General features: G+C 36.9%; 1 protein-coding gene across 2 annotated transcripts; it reads right to left on the bottom strand.

Moving 5' to 3' along the window:
* Window positions 1-5,246: 5,246 nt before the first annotated feature.
* Window positions 5,247-14,150, bottom strand: LOC130433472 (uncharacterized). 2 transcript variants are annotated; one of them, XR_008908578.1, is made up of 15 exons: window positions 13,721-14,150; window positions 12,584-12,865; window positions 12,372-12,466; window positions 12,168-12,218; window positions 11,686-12,064; window positions 11,395-11,559; window positions 11,140-11,228; window positions 10,889-11,012; window positions 10,694-10,788; window positions 10,484-10,540; window positions 9,987-10,365; window positions 9,687-9,863; window positions 9,442-9,530; window positions 5,986-9,337; window positions 5,247-5,909 (listed from the first exon to the last, which is right to left on the bottom strand). XR_008908578.1 is itself a non-coding variant. In XM_056763364.1 (14 exons), the coding sequence occupies exons 1-14, from the start codon at window positions 14,055-14,057 to the stop codon at window positions 9,323-9,325; spliced, it is 2,334 nt and encodes a 777-aa protein (XP_056619342.1). In that variant the 5' UTR covers window positions 14,058-14,150; the 3' UTR covers window positions 5,247-9,322. The 2 variants fall into 2 exon arrangements, 1 of the variants encoding a protein (XP_056619342.1); XM_056763364.1 differs by having other exon boundaries at window positions 5,247-9,337.
* Window positions 14,151-17,799: the final 3,649 nt, after the last annotated feature.

Here is a 17,799-nt window from a genome sequence, read left to right as displayed (position 1 = left end):
TAAATGAGGAAACCTTTGAAGGACGATGACATGACAACTATAGTCACAGGAATTGATGGTGCATTGTCTGCTTTTGGTGATCTTATGAAAGATTAAAAATCCTTAAAAAATGAAACCGTTTTCAACTGTTAAAGTGTCAAGTTTAGCTGTTTCATATGATACTGTTTTATATATTGACATTAATACTGTTAATCTTTATTAGTGACTGGTGTTTGATACAAGGAGTCAGAAGCTTTGTTACAAGTTAGTTTAAATATACTCTTGAATATACAGTAAAAAATACATAACTTTTAGTTAAAGAAATTTAGTCCAGTTCAGAATTTAACTTGAAAGTAAAATGCACTTCAGGCAGCACTTGTTCTTTAATATGCTTTAATAGATCTTATGATCTTTAATAGATCAAAGTTTATGTTAAAGCAAAATGTCCATCAACCTTCAATCCATAATTATTCAATTTCTGTTTCCAATAAAAGACAGATTTTTGTTATTGGTTTGCCAGGTAGCTGCTTTGATTTTAACTTCACATGACGTACTAATCCACTTTTGACTAAATAAAACCAAAACCAGGAACAGCTTGGCACTATATGGAACTCTGTCATCCATCATGGCATTGAAAATGGCTGTGCTGGAACTATGGGCGCCGTAAAGGACGATTCTAAGGGCCCAGGCTGATTTAGGGCCCAGAAGAGCAGACCCCCTTTTTATTTTCCTATTTGTAGGGGCCCAGAAATTTTGGTTTCCATAGGGCCTAGAATTTCTGGCGGCACCCCTGGCTGGAACCACAGTGTTTCAAATGAGAGCCACCAACCCCTGTGCTGAAGACCTCAAAACCTTCTACCAAAACCTACAATAAACAACACTAACCATCTCTATCTCTCTCACACACACACACATACAAACCTGCACTAAGAAATGCTGAATTAAATAAATATTTTCTTATTTGTACAAATTTATGCTTCACGTTTTTCAGATCAGACCCCCGTCCCCGTCCCTGTTTGAACTCAGTTCAAAACTTGAAAGCGCTGCTGTGACACACAAGCACTCGTGGATGATTTTTCATATGACATATTTTAAACCTGGGTCAGCTGACATGATAAATGAACATGATGTCACTAGAGTAAAAACTTACACTTAGAAAAAATACCTTTAAAAAACGGTTTATTATTTGCTTCTATGATACAGTGCAGAACAGAAAATGTTTGTAAGTGATATCAATAAATTTAACAATACAAATAAAACAATTGAGTAAATATCAGAGAGCAAACGTCAAAATATTATCATTAATAAGTGAATTTAAAACAAAATTTATCTATTTTGTGAGCAATTTTAAATCTAGACTTAAGTTTTTTAAACCCCAATGCAATATTACTTATAGCAGTAGATATCATTTTTACGTACATAAACCACATATTTTTGTCATATTCATATGTGTTTATTGTCTTTTTATCAAACCTTCTAAAGGGAGTGTCTGTCAAATGTGAGTTATATTTTAACATGGAAACCAGAGAGGCAAATGTTTATGGGTTTTTCCTTCATGCTTCTGTATTCGACTTCTTTGATCACACAGTAGCTACTACTATAAAAAAGTGCTTTAAGGGGATATGAATGAAATATGAATAAATAAGTGATACAAACTTGTCTTGGATAATTTATCCTAACCTGTCTGAACTTCTTCCTCTGATAGTTTCATCATCTGCTAATTCATCTCTGAAAGAAGGCCAAATGGTGAATCTGTCATGTTCATAAGGACCTCATACCATCTCCCCTGAGGTCAATTGGATGTGTCGGTCTTGCTCTACTCATCCCTTTCTCAGATCGACTCCACAGCCGGCAAATCTGTTCTTCCCTGTAAGGATGGAGGACAATGGCGAATGGAGATGTGAACTCTGGAATAAAAAGGAGAAGCTAACATTTGTAAAATTTTCACTGAAAGTTGGTAAGAAAAATGAAAAAAGGAGAAATTGATTCATGTGAAGCACGATGTGTAATGTGATGTTGTCAATATATTGTTTCACAGAGAAGGTTCCAGTGGACATCTGGGTTTGTGTTGCCATCAGCAGTGGAGTTGTGGTCTTCATCTTGCTCCTTGTTGTCATCATCATATGCATTCATTATTATTATTCTTAGACACAAGCAGGTTAATGCGTTTACGGTACTCACTCAGTTAAGATTTCTATAGAAAAGGAGTAAAGAAAACTGTCATCTACGCAGGTGAATGTATGAAATGTAGAACTCCGTAATAAAGGTTTTTTGATTCTTCTTAACAGATGGTGATGTACAGGCGACGAAAGACCAAATTCTGCTGCTGCAAGAGGTAAGTCTGGTGATCCATGGAAAACTAAACACACAAATGGAAATAAACTAAAATACTAATAATCATAATGCTTCTGTCACAGTCCCCAGCCAAAAGGATTCTACAAGACCTGAAAGTACTTGGCATTTCATGACTGAAAAGGATTAAAATCATGATTACACTGTAAATACTTGATATATTACACGATTAAAGGTGTAAATAACACAATATGATGTCATTTGCAAGCTAATTATCTGAAATATATTTATGGTTATTTGTTTGAATATTGCTTGAAGAGAACAAAAGATAAAACAAATGGTAAAATGCAACCGCAGGTCCATACTTTGAGTTCTAAGCACAAATCATATATCTAACCTATTCATTTAAGATGATAATTTCACCCAAAATGTACATTTTCTGTAAAATCATGCTGATGCTGTGTTGTTATATTATTTCATATAGTTTTTTTACTACCTTATTTACCTCTTTATATTTTGGTGATTCTATAAAATTTTAAAGTTTTGTCTCACTTGCATTATAATTTAGTTTTCTAAATAAATACCAATAATCTGAAAAAACATACGGTTGATAACGCTGAAAAAGCAAAATGACCAGCTCCACTGCTCAATTTGGGTGTAAATTAACATGACCACCACTAGATGGTAGCAGAGCATCGTTACGGAAACGTTCTGAATTCATAATAGCGTGTCAAACTGTTGTAAAAGAAATACATACAGAGGGTGGACAAATAACAATTCGACCAGGGTACTTTTGAATAGGCTTTATCATCAATGGATTACTTGTTTGTCATGAGTCATTAGACTGTCCACTGATCTTCAAAACAATCACCCAGGTCCTCCACAATCTTTGCTTTTTCAGCATTTCTGGATATTTTACTCATGTCCAGCACTAACTGTATGATGTTGAGATTCATCTGTTTACATTGAGTTCAATCAAGAGACTCATACACAACTATTACAATAGATAGAAACATTCAGTGCTGCCCACAAAGTCAACACCATTCATTTGAAGTCAGGTTGGTGTAAAACCTCTGAAAATGGTTTTGGAGTAAAAAAAATATATAATTTCCTGATATTTATAAAAAAATAAATCTTTTGAAAGACATCAGTGAATGAAAAAATAAGATGTATAAATGAAACACAAGAAATTTACACCAAAACCATTTTCATTGATTGTTGAGGTAACAACATATAGTATTAACAATCAGAGGAATGTAAACTTTTGCCTATTTTTAGAAATTCTGTTATTATTCTTTAGTGAAATAACTTGCTCAGGGCAGGACTAAATTAATAATAAACCTTAATTTTCAAAAATCCTCTTATTTTTCCAAATGTTTAAACTTTTTCCAGATTCTGCCAGGGGTAGATCTCTTTCACAGGTTTTATAAAGGACTAAACATACAAACCTTTTGAAACCTCTGAGCTTGATGAAGACATCACGGCAACTGAGCACACATATTATGAATAGACCGCTTACAACAGCCGAAGATCCCACAATGACCCCTAAGGCAAAAATGCATAACGCCCTATACTTTTAAATTGCTTTAACTGAATTCAGTGTAGTCATCATTTAAACATTTACAATTCTTGACCAGACATCCAGTAATGTGTTATGATCCCTGCTGATTCTCACCTTTTAATTTGGTTTTACACCGGATTGACATCGGCTCACTTCTCCTGCATCCGTAAAGTGATGTAATGCTGATGTCAAAATACCCAACTGACGGCACATCAGCAATCTGATACCATGTTTCATAGATGATTTTTGGACTTCTTCCATTTACTTGGACCTCAAATTGATACATAGACTGCAAAACATTTGGATGATCCCAAACTAGAATCACAGCCTTGTTCGTCCATGAATACTCACAGTTTAGACCACTGACGGCCGATGGAACTGAAGAGACAAGATTACAATCTCTATGTAAAAGAAAGAGGTTGAAATAAGAAAACAATTGCTTCCTCAAGTGCAAAGCTAGAATTTAGTGAAGCTGAAATGGAGGAAAACAACAGTTCACACACACTAGCCTATTGTAGAAGACCCACTAGGGAAGTACAGATCAGATATAAGGAAGAGGTCAAATGCCTAAATATGTTTTTTTACACTTACAAATAGAAGAAAGGATCGTCTGGGCATCTGTACTGACCTGCAGTGAATAGTTTTATTAATCAAATAAGAGTTACATACAAGAAATTTTGTATTTCACTTGATATAATTTCAACATTTTTAGTAGAAAGGAAATAAATGTTATGCAATCAGAACCTGTTTACATCCAAACTTTTAACCGGGGCTAGATGTCACAGTCACACAAAGAAATTGTCGAGGTGGCCATATCACAGTATTGTGAGGTTAAATTAAATAAAGGCTAATTCTCTTTATCAAACACAAATTGTTAAGAGTTTATGGTGATGTGCTTCAAAAATTATAAAAATCCTTATTACACAAAACTAAAACTTTGCAGTAGTCACAATGAAAGGTCAATTCAAGTCTTTTTCGTGAGTAATAAAAATTTTATCGAATGGCCAGTCAACACTAATGTACCTCCTTCTGCATTATAATTACATTTTGTTTAATAAACTTGGCAGGCTTACATTAATGTAAAACATGTTTTTCACCTCTAATCTACAGTCTAATAACCTACACGCAGAGTCATTTCATATGTCATTACTCACCGTAACTACACCGAAGATTAACATCATCATCACAACTCCAGCCATGATCATAGCAGCACAAACAGATCTAATAAACTAACACATCCACCTGACGTTGTATCTATCACAACAATTCAAATATCAACCTCAGTTTACGAGGCAACATCACATGACAAACAGCATAAAATGGTGAACTCACTGTAACAAACACTCTTTGTGTTGTGACGTTGATATGCCATAGGGAAGTAGCATCTCACTCTTAAAAAACAACCAAAAACAAGTACCTTTAAAAAAGTATATTTATTGTTTTATCATACGATACAGTTCCAAGCTTGAGGCAGAACATGTATTTGAAGAGTTTGGTTCAAAAAGAGATAATTAATAAATGTGTTGTGCATTCCAATTAATATCAAACTACAGTTGGTTTGTTTTGATTTAAGCCATAACTAAAAAAATACACAAGAAAACGTGAATTATTTTTATATAGTTAGGTATCTCTTAAATAAATTCTTCATTTGTGAGCAATAACAATAAATACAAAAATCTGACAATAGAGTAAATATTAGCGAGCAAAAGTGTGAATTTTAAATTTTGATCATAAAAATAAGTAAATTTAAAAATCGTAAACAACTTAAAGGTCCAGTGTATGTATGAAATTTTGCATCTAGTGGTGATGTTGACCCTTCCCCCATCCTTTCAAAACACTACGTTGGCTGACACAGAACAATGTTGTCATGTTTTTGCTTTGATGGCGATAATAATTTTATGAAATCCGTTCTGCATAGCAGTTTGTCCATTAATGGCTACTGTAGAAACAACATGGTGACTTGTGGACCCGCGGTGTATGTAGATAGAAGTAGCTCATTCTAAGATAATAAACATAACTTTTTACTATGTATACTCATCACTTTGTCACGTAGACACTCATCTGAGATTCAACGGGGCTGAAATACAAAAATACAATACATTACAAAGAGAAGAACAAAATAGCAATGACAAGAAGAGATAGAGTCACGTTACTGTAGTGAAGTTGAATCCACTCCTCTAGGTTCTTTCAAACACAGTGAATGTGTATCCGGTGCCAGGAGAGAGAGATGACGCTGTGTCACCGTCACACCACCTTGAATCCATTTGAATCGATCCGCTGTCATACTAGATGACTGCATCTCAATATATAGGCGTAGTTGCTATTGTCATTATACCATAGCAAAGTAAACTCTGTCTCTGATCGCGCCACGAAAACATTCTGCACGTTATGGACTATGAGATAATGAAGTCCACGAGAAACCAGAAAATATCTAGATTACATATTTAACAGAAGCCCTGAAAGTTTATGCCAGTTGGTGGTAAACATCATCAGAGCTGCAAAGCAAAAATGCCATCAAAACCTGTTCAGAAATTCAAACATTTGTTATCAAGGCTTCAACTTTACCTGAAATATAGAGAAAAAGGACATCATTAAGTACATCTTAATTCGTTTATGAACAATTATGATAAATAAACATTTGATTTGATTTTTTATTCATAACTCATAGTCAATGCTCCAACTCACGTGTTTGGGTCTCACAATTAGACAAATTCAGAAGACACAAGATCATACCTCTGTCCATTATCAGTCAAATGCACGAAGGGCGATACACATTTTGCGTCTAAAACCGCGCGGAAAAAGCAAGCCGTACAGCTTTCTCATGCAGTGCGGCATTCTGAAAAGTTGAACTATTTTCATCTTCACTGCTAAGACTTCCTGTGTGGCTCACCACCCTGTTTACTCTTTCACCGCCATTGACGGGTTATCTCGTCATTTAAAAGAAAACGGTTCCCCGCCAAAGACGAGTTATTACAGCAATCAGTGTTTGTACTGTTTTACAGCAGGTGGCGCTTTTACACACCTTTGGAAAAAAGTACAGAATCCCAGAACGTATATGTTTTAGAGGTTTTTAATGATTGTTCTGAGTGTAATCTGGGCGGAATCTTTGAAAAAAAAACTTTAATTATCTCAGCTGTTTGATCAAAATGAGGAATTTTTGAAGAAACCTACCCACATCTACGGAGTGATAAAAGAACGGACCAATGAAGATGAAGATATTCGGTTTCTTTTGTTTAAAAGCTGAGACGCTGTTCTTTCATTGGACATTTTGTTTGTCCATATAATCTTTACAGAAAATGTACTGTGAGCCATTAAAGTTTGCTGAAAATGTTAAAAAACGCTGGCATAGGCTGGCAACATTTAATACTGTATGATGTTACATAAACAATCAATGACAGTTTTTATGTTTAGTCATAGTTGTTTAAGGGTTTCTTGTTTGTCATGAGTCATTAGACTGTCCACTGATCTGCAAAACAATCACCCAAGTCCTCCACAATCTTTGCTTTTTCAGCATTTCTGGATATTTGACTCATGTCCAGCAGTAATGTTGATTCCTCTTTTCATATTGAGGACAATCAAGAGACTCATAGATTGATATTTGTAATAAACTATAGCTTCTGTCAAGAGAACGAGCCCTTACAGATAAATATCACATCAAGCTAACGTGGTTTAAAGAACGACCATGGAAAACCAAATGAAATACATTTGTTTATCACTGAAATCAAATCAACACGATAACAGAAACGTTTTATGTTCTCAGCTGCCTTGAGCCACGGTATGCGGTGTCCTTATAGTTCTAATGGGGAAATCAGGCTAAAATGATTAATGCTTAACGTAAGATTTATCCTTGAGGAATCGTTGTTTTGACAGAACCAAGAGTTTATTACAAGTAAGGTTTGATAGAATGTTGTGTTTTCCTTGTCGTTGTTTAGGCATTTAATGCGTGTTAGAAAGACCCTATTGTCAGACTCTGTTCATCTCGTCGCAGACAAGTATACAAGCCACTTTTCCTGTGTTTTTCAATCTTGTATTTTAACCCTTATGAATAGCAACGTTTGCCACACAATAAGAACCGATTTAGGCAACCATAAACAACGCAAAATAAGGCATTTTGAGATTGTGCGATCCCTTGGTAGAGCAGAAAATACTTCATGGCCACCATCCGTACTTCGCGATACTTAAACGCAGTAACGTGACATGTGCAAATACCCTATCCTGCATTGAGAAGGACAGCCTATCTCATTAACTTACAGACACAGAAAAACATCCAAATAAAAGGTACAAAGTAAATATTTTTGACAGATGTATTTATTTATCTATTTATTTATTTTTGCCTGAATTGATATTTAATTATAAATGTCTGTGTTTATTTACTTATGGATGCATGCATTTATTCATATTTTTTTTTCTTCTTGGTAATTTTTTTGGTCTATCATTTCTCACTCCAAGACTTTGTTAACCATTAATAAACCACTTATAAATGATTATAAACACAATTAATAGTAGATTGATGTGGTTAGGATTTTTTTTAAATGTGCCTGGAAAAAAATATGATCAGAAGTATGAGTACCTCATAATAATAATAATAATAATAATAAGTAGAGGCCGCACTGTTTTTATTTTTCCAAGTGAACAAGCTGTGTTCTGATCATGTGCGTTTCATCTGCCTTAAATTAAATCATATTAGCGATGTCGACACAATTACTGTATTGAGTCTAAATGAATGCTTGACAAGCTTGAGTTTGAAGAATTTCGTATGACAATAAACAATTGATCAATTCTAACCAATAAATTATATTTTTGCCTTTATTGGACAGACAGTAATTTTTGGAGAGGACATGAAGCGAAGTGGCTGAGAGAGGGGGTGGGGTCGGGAAAGGACCACGAGCCGGGATTCTAACTCGGGTCGCCCGGGACGCACCGGCGCCATATGTCAGAACACGAACCGCTCCACCATCGGCTCTGACCCAAGTCTAACCCTCTTTAACTGGAGCCAAAACGCTTCTGTACTGCACGTATACAGTAGTAAAGTATTGAAATTACTTGAGAAATGAAAACGTTGTTTTCACGTGGGTAAACTGAGTGTTTGCTGGCTTCATTTCACCACGGATTCCTTCGTGAACAATGCAAAGCCTGACGCTGGATTTGCACAGACTAGATAAAAAAGCAGTTCTATCTTATGTGAATAAAAATATTTTTATGTTGCACCACTATTACTTTTTTTTAGAGATCGCTTGATATGTCAAGCGTTACGTGTCTAGCTTCAATGCAAAACCTACTTATTCAAACTAGTCCTAGGTTTTTTGCGTGATAGATTCATTTTCTTGAGCCCTGCTCTGGAGCAGAAGTTGCTATGGTTATTTACATTGGAACCACAATTTGAGGTTATCAGGCAACTTACCAACTTAACGGTGTGCCGCATGACATACTTTGTAGGTCATGAATACACCCCTATTGGTCCTAACACCTGACGTTCCATTCATTACATTCCTAAGGCTCGCTGATCTGAAATAAACAAAACACATGTTTTATGACAATGACAAGTTTGCTTGGTACAAAGAGCATAAACCACATCTGAAACAGATGCAAAGAAAGCTAAAACACAGTACCTTAAACCACTTGTGCTCAAAGATCTCTTCCAGCTGGATCCGCTCTTCTGGATTCCTTTGCAGACAATCCTCAACCAACCGGCAGCATTCTGTTCAGAAAGACAAAAGACGATTATCATCCCGAACCGTGAGTTCATCTGAATATCACAGCTCCAATCATTCATCATCTTATTCAATTATTTTATGAAAGCACTCGTTCTGTTTTCTATCATTCAGAACAAAAGTTGGTCTGATGAGGATCTCACCTATAGTCAAGCCTTCTTTGCACCACCTCCTCTCATGGATCTGGTCCAGGTCATCAATGCGAGGGAATTTCCCGCAGAGCATGACAAATAACAGCACCCCGAGCGAGTACACCGTCGCTGGCTTTGCATAGTACTCGCCCGTTAGGAAGAACTCAGGGCATAAGTAGACGTCTGTGCCTGAGGAGAACAGATTAGCGTGCAATAAATGTGATGTGTCAAAAGTGAGCAGAGCCACTATCTGCAAATTTCATCTAGTATTTATGTAAATGCCTGTTTGTAAAGGAAAGTGATAAAACATACCCATAAAATCTGTGTAAGCCGAGTTTTTAAACAGAGCGCCACATCCGAAGTCGATCAGCTTGACCTCCATCGTGTTCGGGTTAATGAGGAGGTTTTCCACTTTTATGTCTCGATGGAAGACCCCCCGCATGCAGCAGATTTCAGCAGCTTCTGTCGCTTGCCCCAAGATAACCTGCGCCGTATTCTCGTCGAGTTTGCCTCCTGAGTGGTTCATGAAACTCAACACATCCTCACAGGGAGAAGGGCGCTCCAGGACCATGACGTAGTGGTCCAGACGGTCCTCCCAGTCCAGTAACTGGATGATCGAAGGAACATATGTTCCCTCACAGGCCAGCATTTGAAGACCAACCTCTCGAGGAAGGAGTACAGGATAACCCGGCTAGAAGAAACACAATTTTTTTATCAAACAAGGATTTAGCACAATTTTAAACAAACTTCCGTTTGTGTACTTAAACTATGAAGTTGTTGTTAATTGAATGACAACACAAGCTACTTACGATGTCGATGTAATCATTGATTACATACTCGTTCTTCCAGACAATTTTCACTGCCACCTGATCAACGGAACAAAAAATGGATTTGCGTAAGCATTCATCCTGAACACAACCCCACTCATACATTAAAAAGGACATATGATACATTAAGGTATGAAAAGAATAGGGCTAGATATAAAAAAAGATGAAGACAAGACAGAAAAAAACTAAAACCTTCAAGCCATCCTGCACACGGGTTCCCTCATAGACTTTTCCAAAGCCGCCTTCCCCCAGCATTTTGCCGATTTCATACTGGTTCCGATTTATTTCTGTTAAAAGATAAAGTCAGCAGACATGAATTACCAAACATAAGCAATACTTACCTTTTAAAAATGTTAAATCGTGCTGGGATTGTGAAAGTAAACTCACCCTGAACGTCAACACCGGGATTGTTTTCCTCCAACTCCACTTTAGACATCAATTCTCGATACAGAATGAGATCCTCGTTTTCAGAGCGGACGGGAGTCTGGAGGCCGTCAACAGGATCTTTGACCTGAAATGAACAATAATAAAAGTGGTGTTGTGTATAAATATATGATATTGACATATGTTGACTTTCAGATTACAGAATAAACCAACAACTAAAATCAAAACCCATTTGTTTGCTAGGTGCTCCATACCTGGAACCACTTGTGTTTAAATATATTTTTCAGACGAATTCGTCTATCTGGATCCTCCTGGAGACAGTCTTCCAGCAAACTGCAGCATTCTGTTCAGAAAGATGGAAGAGGCGATTATTACCTTAAACCGTGAGTTTATCTGAATGTCAATTTAAACGTCACACATGCTCTCATTCATCATCTTATTCAATTCTTTTATCAAATCGTTATTTTTTCTATCATTCAGAACTACAGTTGGTATGATGAAGATCTCACCTTCAGTCAAGCCGTCTTCAGACCAGATCGAGTTCCTGTCATTGCAGTCGGGGAATTTCCCGCGCAACATTGCAAACAACAGCACCCCGAGCGAGTACACCGTCGCCGGCTTTCCATAGTATTCGCCCGTTCGGAAGAACTCAGGGCAGAAATAATCTCTCGTTCCTAAAGAAAACAGATTCATGTCACCGTTTAAATTGCCACAGCATTTCGTAGCCACTAAAAGTGAGCCTAGCACTGAATCTGAATGATGTCATCTTATTTATACAAACGGCCATGTGTCTGACATACCTGTAAAAGTCTTGTAGGCAGACTTATGAAGCAGCTCTCCGCACCCAAAGTTGTCAAGCTTGAGGTCCAGGGTGTCTGCTTTTATGAAGAAGTTCTTCAGCTTGATATCCCGATGGAAAACACCCCGCTTGCAGCACATGTGGGCAGCCCAGGTTGCCTGCCACATGATCTCCTTGGCAGACAGCTCATCAAGCTCTCCCCCTTTACTGGCGAGAAACTCGTCTAAACCCTCACAAGGAGAAGGGCGCTCCAGCACCATGACCAGGCGGTCGGGAAACTCCTGCCAGTCCACGAGCTGCAGAATCTCATGAACGACGTCTCCCTGACATGCAAGTAGGTGAAGACCCACCTGACGGGGAAGGGGTGCAGGATAACCCGGCTGGAAGACAGACAAATTTCAATTTTGGAAAAACTCAAGACAATATGTGAATGTTAAAAGTGAGGAAGATGTTTTCAGTTGAAGAGGAACAGGTACTACTTACGATGAAGATATAATCCACCCGCTCCATGGTGTTAATGTATTTCACTAGCACCTGATCAACAAAAGAAAGATATGATTAACAGTCAAGTCGTGCAGTAAATAGTGGACATAAAATACATTGAGAAGGTTTTTAAAGGATAGAGTGAGATATTAAACAGATGAGCACAAAACAGATGAAAAACTATTTTCTGGGTATTTAACAAACCTTCAAGTCATCCTGCACACGGGTTCCTTCATAGACAGATACTGAACTGTCTTCCGCCAGCAGTTCACCGACCTTATACATGCTGGAGTTGATCTCTATTAAAAGAGATCCATAAATGTAGTCAACATTAAAACAATTTTAACAATATTTGTTCCAATTACATACGAGCAAAAGTGTTTATGTGTATGTTGGGATTTTGGAAGTAAACTCACCCTGAAAGATCACACCAGAGATCTCCTCATCTTCCAGCTTCTCTTCAGACTGACCGACTGATTGAGATTGCTGGATTTCTGCACCCCCGTCTGCCTCATTTGGGCCTGGATTTTGAACATCACCGCTGTCCAAATCCAACCCAAATTGCATTTGAGAGTCAGAAAAGACTGGATTCTCCATATCTGGGAGTGGATCCTGACTGGTGAGGATCTCCGGGCCACCGTCGAGAGTTTCCGGATTTTCCAGGATCTCTGGAATGAAACCCTGTCCGGACATCTCATCTGTAGAGGGGAACGAGTTCAAACACAATCAAATTATGAGAATATTTATGGAATGAGGAACACGTACATTAATAATCAATCCTTTTGATTGCAGGATATTGAAAAGTGACAGGAGAGTTTCACAGTACAGATTTCACTCCGATTCTCAACAAAAGTGTCATGGTTCAGAGGACAGAGGACCCAGACGCAGACAGCGGGTTAACAAGACATTTAACAATAAATACAAAACAGGAAAACAAAAACCCACGAGGGGGTAAAACAACATAACATAAAGTGTGCTACAGGAATAAAAGACTCACTACACTAAACAAGACTAACTATAACATTTACATAAACATAGACTAACAATTAAAAACTAAGTAACAGGAAATAACGAGACGAAAGGGCGCGAAACACAGAGGAGACTCAGAGAGACTGACAACATCCAGACTTCAAAACTGAAGTCATTTTATCCAGTGAATTAAAAGATTTACGTTATATATCAAATCATTAGTTATTAAACATTAAAGTTTGATTAAAATATTGTGAAGCAGTTCACACGTCTTTAAGATGATAACCTTCATAAACTATTGATTTGCGGTCATAATCCTTCATAACACTTTTCATGTTCAAAAGTTTAGGGTCACTTGTGTATGCTTAGGTGTTGTAACTTAGACAAAAATATATATTTGTACAAACATATTATACATTGGGTTTTGCGCATTGTGTGACATGGAGCAAATCTTTAAGTATTCAAACGTAGATTGACAGGAACTCATTGAGTGTTTTTAAGCATCTCACAGAAAGATGTTAACAAGTGATCTGGACCCTAAACATTTCAAGCGAAGGTAAACAAAGTAATGACATATTATTGACCTTCGGCTGCCACAGAGACAGAGACCAACGTTACATCAGTAACAGGAGGTCTCTCCTCATCCAGAGTCGTTCTCCACGTCCAGAATAAGTCGACTTCCTTGTCTTCTGCTTCACAACTCTCATCTTGATCTTTGTTTGATCCCAAAGACCAAAATAAATCATTTTCTGCACTTGCACGATTCGCAGGCGAATTATTTCTAACATGACTTGCACTCGGTGGAATAGCTCTCCACGTCCAAAATAATTCACCCTCATCTCTTTCCCAATCGGTCGATGGTGTACATTGTTCGGACACACCGCTCCGATGCACAACTCCTTTACCAAATTTCTGCCCCATATTCACTGTTTGCAAAGAGAAATTCGTCGACCGTTTGAGAGCGCGAGTAGCAGAGAATGCTGAAAGCAAAACTTGTTAAAGCAACAAGACTAAAAAACCGGGGGGGGGGGGGGGGTGCAGGGGAATTCTACAATGAATAAGAACTCCGATTAGCCAATCAGAGTCAAGGGCCACAAGGGTTTTATTTTTATAAGTATACACTGAGATAAGGTGTATCCATGACAACATTGTTTTAATAAGACGGTAAAACATACGGTGGTCCACTGGTGCACAACAAAACGAGATTTATTATTTTATTTTTTACCAAAAATGAGTTCACAATACAACACTGAGGGTAATTATTACACATTTAAAATTTGAGCTTTGTCAATATTTTGAAAGTTGTGCATCATGTGTTTCTTTAGACCTTTTATTTATTTATTTTGTATGTATAAAATGTTGTTTTTGTTGTTTTGTTGTTTTCATTTTTGTATTTGTTTCATGTATCTGTTGTTGTCAAGTAAGCATCAATAAAACTAAATGATGAAACCTTTGAAGGACGATGACATGACAACTATAGTCACAGGAATTGATGGTGCATTGTCTGCTTTTGGTGATCTTATGAAAGATTAAAAATCCTTAAAAAATGAAACCGTTTTCAACTGTTAAAGTGTCAAGTTAAGCTGTTTCATATGATACTGTTTTATATATTGACATTAATACTGTTAATCTTTATTAGTGACTGGTGTTTGATACAAGGAGTCAGAAGCTTTGTTACAAGTTAGATTAAATATACTCTTGAATATACAGTAAAAAAGACATAAGTTTTACTTAAAGAAATTTAGTCCAGTTCAGAATTTAACTTGAAAGTAAAATGCACTTCAGGCAGCACTTGTTCTTTAATATGCTTTAATAGATCTTATGATCTTTAATAGATCAAAGTTTATGTGAAAGAAAAATGTCCATCAACCTTCAATCCATAATTATTCAATTTCTGTTTCCAATATAAAAGACAGATTTTGGTTATTGGTTTGCCAGGTAGCTGCTTTGGTTTTAACTTCACATGACGTACAAATCCACTTTTGACTAAATAAAACCAAAACCAGGAACAGCTTGGCACTATATGGAACTCTGTCATCCATCATGACATTGAAAATGGCTGTGCTGGAACTATGGGCGCTGTAAAGGACGATTCTAAGGGCCCAGGCTGATTTAGGGCCCAGATGAGCAGACCCCCTTTTTATTTTCCTATTTGTAGGGGCCCAGAAATTTTGGTTTCCATAGGGCCTAGAATTTCTGGCGGCAACCCCGGCTGGAACCACAGTGTTTCAAATGAGAGCCACCAACCCCTGTGCTGAAGACCTCAAAACCTTCTACCAATACCTACAATAAACAACACTAACTATCTCTATCTCTCTCACACACACACACATACAAACCTGCACTAAGAAATGCTGAATTAAATAAATATTTTCTTATTTGTACAAATTTATGCTTCCCGTTTTTCAGATCAGACCCCCGTCCCCACCCAAACCCAAACCCTCGCCGTCGCCAAAATCTCACTCGGAAACTTGAAAGCCCTGATGTGACACACAAGCATTCGTGTATGATTTTTCATATGACATATTTTAAACCTGGGTCAGCTGACATGATAAATGGACATGATGTCACGAGAGTAAAAACTTACACTTAGAAAAAATACCTTTAAAAACGGTTTATTGTTTGATTCTATGATACAGTGCAGAACAGAAAATGTTTGTAAGTGATATCAATAAATTCAACAATACAAATAAAACAATTGAGTAAATATCAGAGAGCAAACGTCAAAATATTATAATTAATAAGTGAATATAAAACAAAATGTATCTATTTTATAAGCAATTTTAAATCTAGACTTAAGTTTTTTAAACCCCAATGCAATATTACTTATAGCAGTAGATATCATTTTTACGTGCATGAACCACATATTCTTGTCATATTCATATATGTGCATCGTCTTTTTATCAAACCTTCTAAAGGGAGTGTCTGTCAAATGTGAGTTATATTTTAACATGGAAACCAGAGAGGCAAATGTTTATGGGTTTTTCCTTCATGCTTCTGTATTCTACTTTTTTGATCACACAGAAGCCTCTTTATAAACAACAATGGTAAGTACTGTGAGGACGATTTTATTATATTAACATCAGGACATTTGTTAATCTTTAAACTGAGCTGAAGTAAACGTGAATAGATTTAAGTAATTGAATATATAAGAAGTGTTACAATAGTATTCATACGATCACATCAGGGGCTTCATAATGATTGATCTCCCCGCTGTCTTTACTCTCTGATTCAACACTAGAATTGTGATTCTCTGGAGTGTTGCGAGTGGATGTGTTTACATAGATCCGATCCAGTGGCTGATCAGCAGCGTTCCGTTCATTCACTCGTTGTCCCAAAATACATCTATGACAATATAAATGGACTGTGTTTTTTAAATGCATCATTCACATTAGAAAAAAGTTAACCAAACAGAAAAAACTGACCTTCTGAAATCAAATCTTCTATACTTGCAGAAGACTCCCAGATATACAAGCAACACAATTATTAAAAGAACAATCAACACACATATTGTAATTGCACCTGTGAAGAAAGAAAAGCCAAAAATATAAGAATACGTAACAGGTAGGATATAATAATTTTTTGCATTTAATTTCGTATCACAACTTTCATCAATAATGCAACCAAAGGCTTCTTGTGTTTACGTCTTTTTAGATATCAGGCTGTAATGAACAGTATAATGAAAATGCACCTGATTTGTTGGTTTGACATGTGATTGACACTGGACCACTTCTCCCATCTTTAGAAAGTGATGTCACAGTGAAGTCATACTGTACAGCTGAAGGCACATCATCAATCTGATATCTTGTGACGTTCACCTGTTCTGGAATTCCACTGTTGACCCGAAGCTCAAATTCAGATCTCAATCCAAACTGAGCATCCCAATTCAGAGTTCTAATACTCCCCATCCACGAATACTCGCAGTGAAGGCCGTTGGCTTTTGATGGAGCTGTGAAAGATGTATATTCAAAGATACTCAAACTGGTTACAAGAGCACGGAACTTGACAAATGTGGAGGATATATTTATAATATGACTTGCTGGTCTCGGCAGTGAACTGATATCCACGGCCCCTCACACCATTCAAAACTGAGTAGAGAGTAAAGTTGTATTTGGTTCCAGGAGAGAGAGATGTTACTGTATACGTGTCTTCATAATAATGCTCAAAATAATTATCTAAGAGATATTCAGTATCTGGACCATAATGACCGCGGACACCATAATAATTAAGCCTCGATTTCTCCGTATTTTAGAATATAAACATGGCTGATTCCCATGACACGCTTTGTGTCGCAGAACTTCAGCGTTATACTTGTATCCTTTCGACGTTGTACAGTCACATCGTCCACATTTTGGGGAGCTGGAATAGAGAACAATGGATTTTGCAGAAGACATCAACAAAAAGAGAGGATGACTTGGTGTGCGTTCTAAAAAACACGTTTTTATAAGAACTATAGGAACTGAAAACAGCCTCACCTGTAGCTGCATGGAAAAGATATCCAGCGCTCATTTCTCTGTTTACAGCGTGGAGCATAAAGTAGTGTATCCGTCCAGGATAGAGAGAGGAAACCGTTTGTCTGACTACAGAAACGTTATCAGACCCTCTGATGAAACTCTTTATGTTATCAGTCAATATCACTTAAACATAATTGTTGATGTTGTGC

The sequence above is a fragment of the Triplophysa dalaica genome, chromosome 12 (genome assembly GCF_015846415.1).
Source record: "Triplophysa dalaica isolate WHDGS20190420 chromosome 12, ASM1584641v1, whole genome shotgun sequence".
Taxonomy (NCBI): Eukaryota; Metazoa; Chordata; class Actinopteri; order Cypriniformes; family Nemacheilidae; genus Triplophysa; species Triplophysa dalaica.
The sequence above is the reverse complement of the archived record's forward strand: the minus strand, read 5'-3'. Positions and strand labels throughout refer to the sequence as shown.

Bases quoted from the DNA above. Each gene is read 5' to 3' on its own strand.
- LOC130433472 (XM_056763364.1), bottom strand. From the start codon at position 14,057: ATGGGGCAGAAATTTGGTAAAGGAGTTGTGCATCGGAGCGGTGTGTCC. The intron at 11,013-11,139 runs GTATGGAGCACC...TGTTCATTTCAG, and splicing joins TTAAACACAAGTGGTTCCAG to GTCAAAGATCCTGTTGACGG. The intron at 9,864-9,986 runs GTATGTTTTATC...TGTTCTCCTCAG, and splicing joins GGCTTACACAGATTTTATGG to GCACAGACGTCTACTTATGC.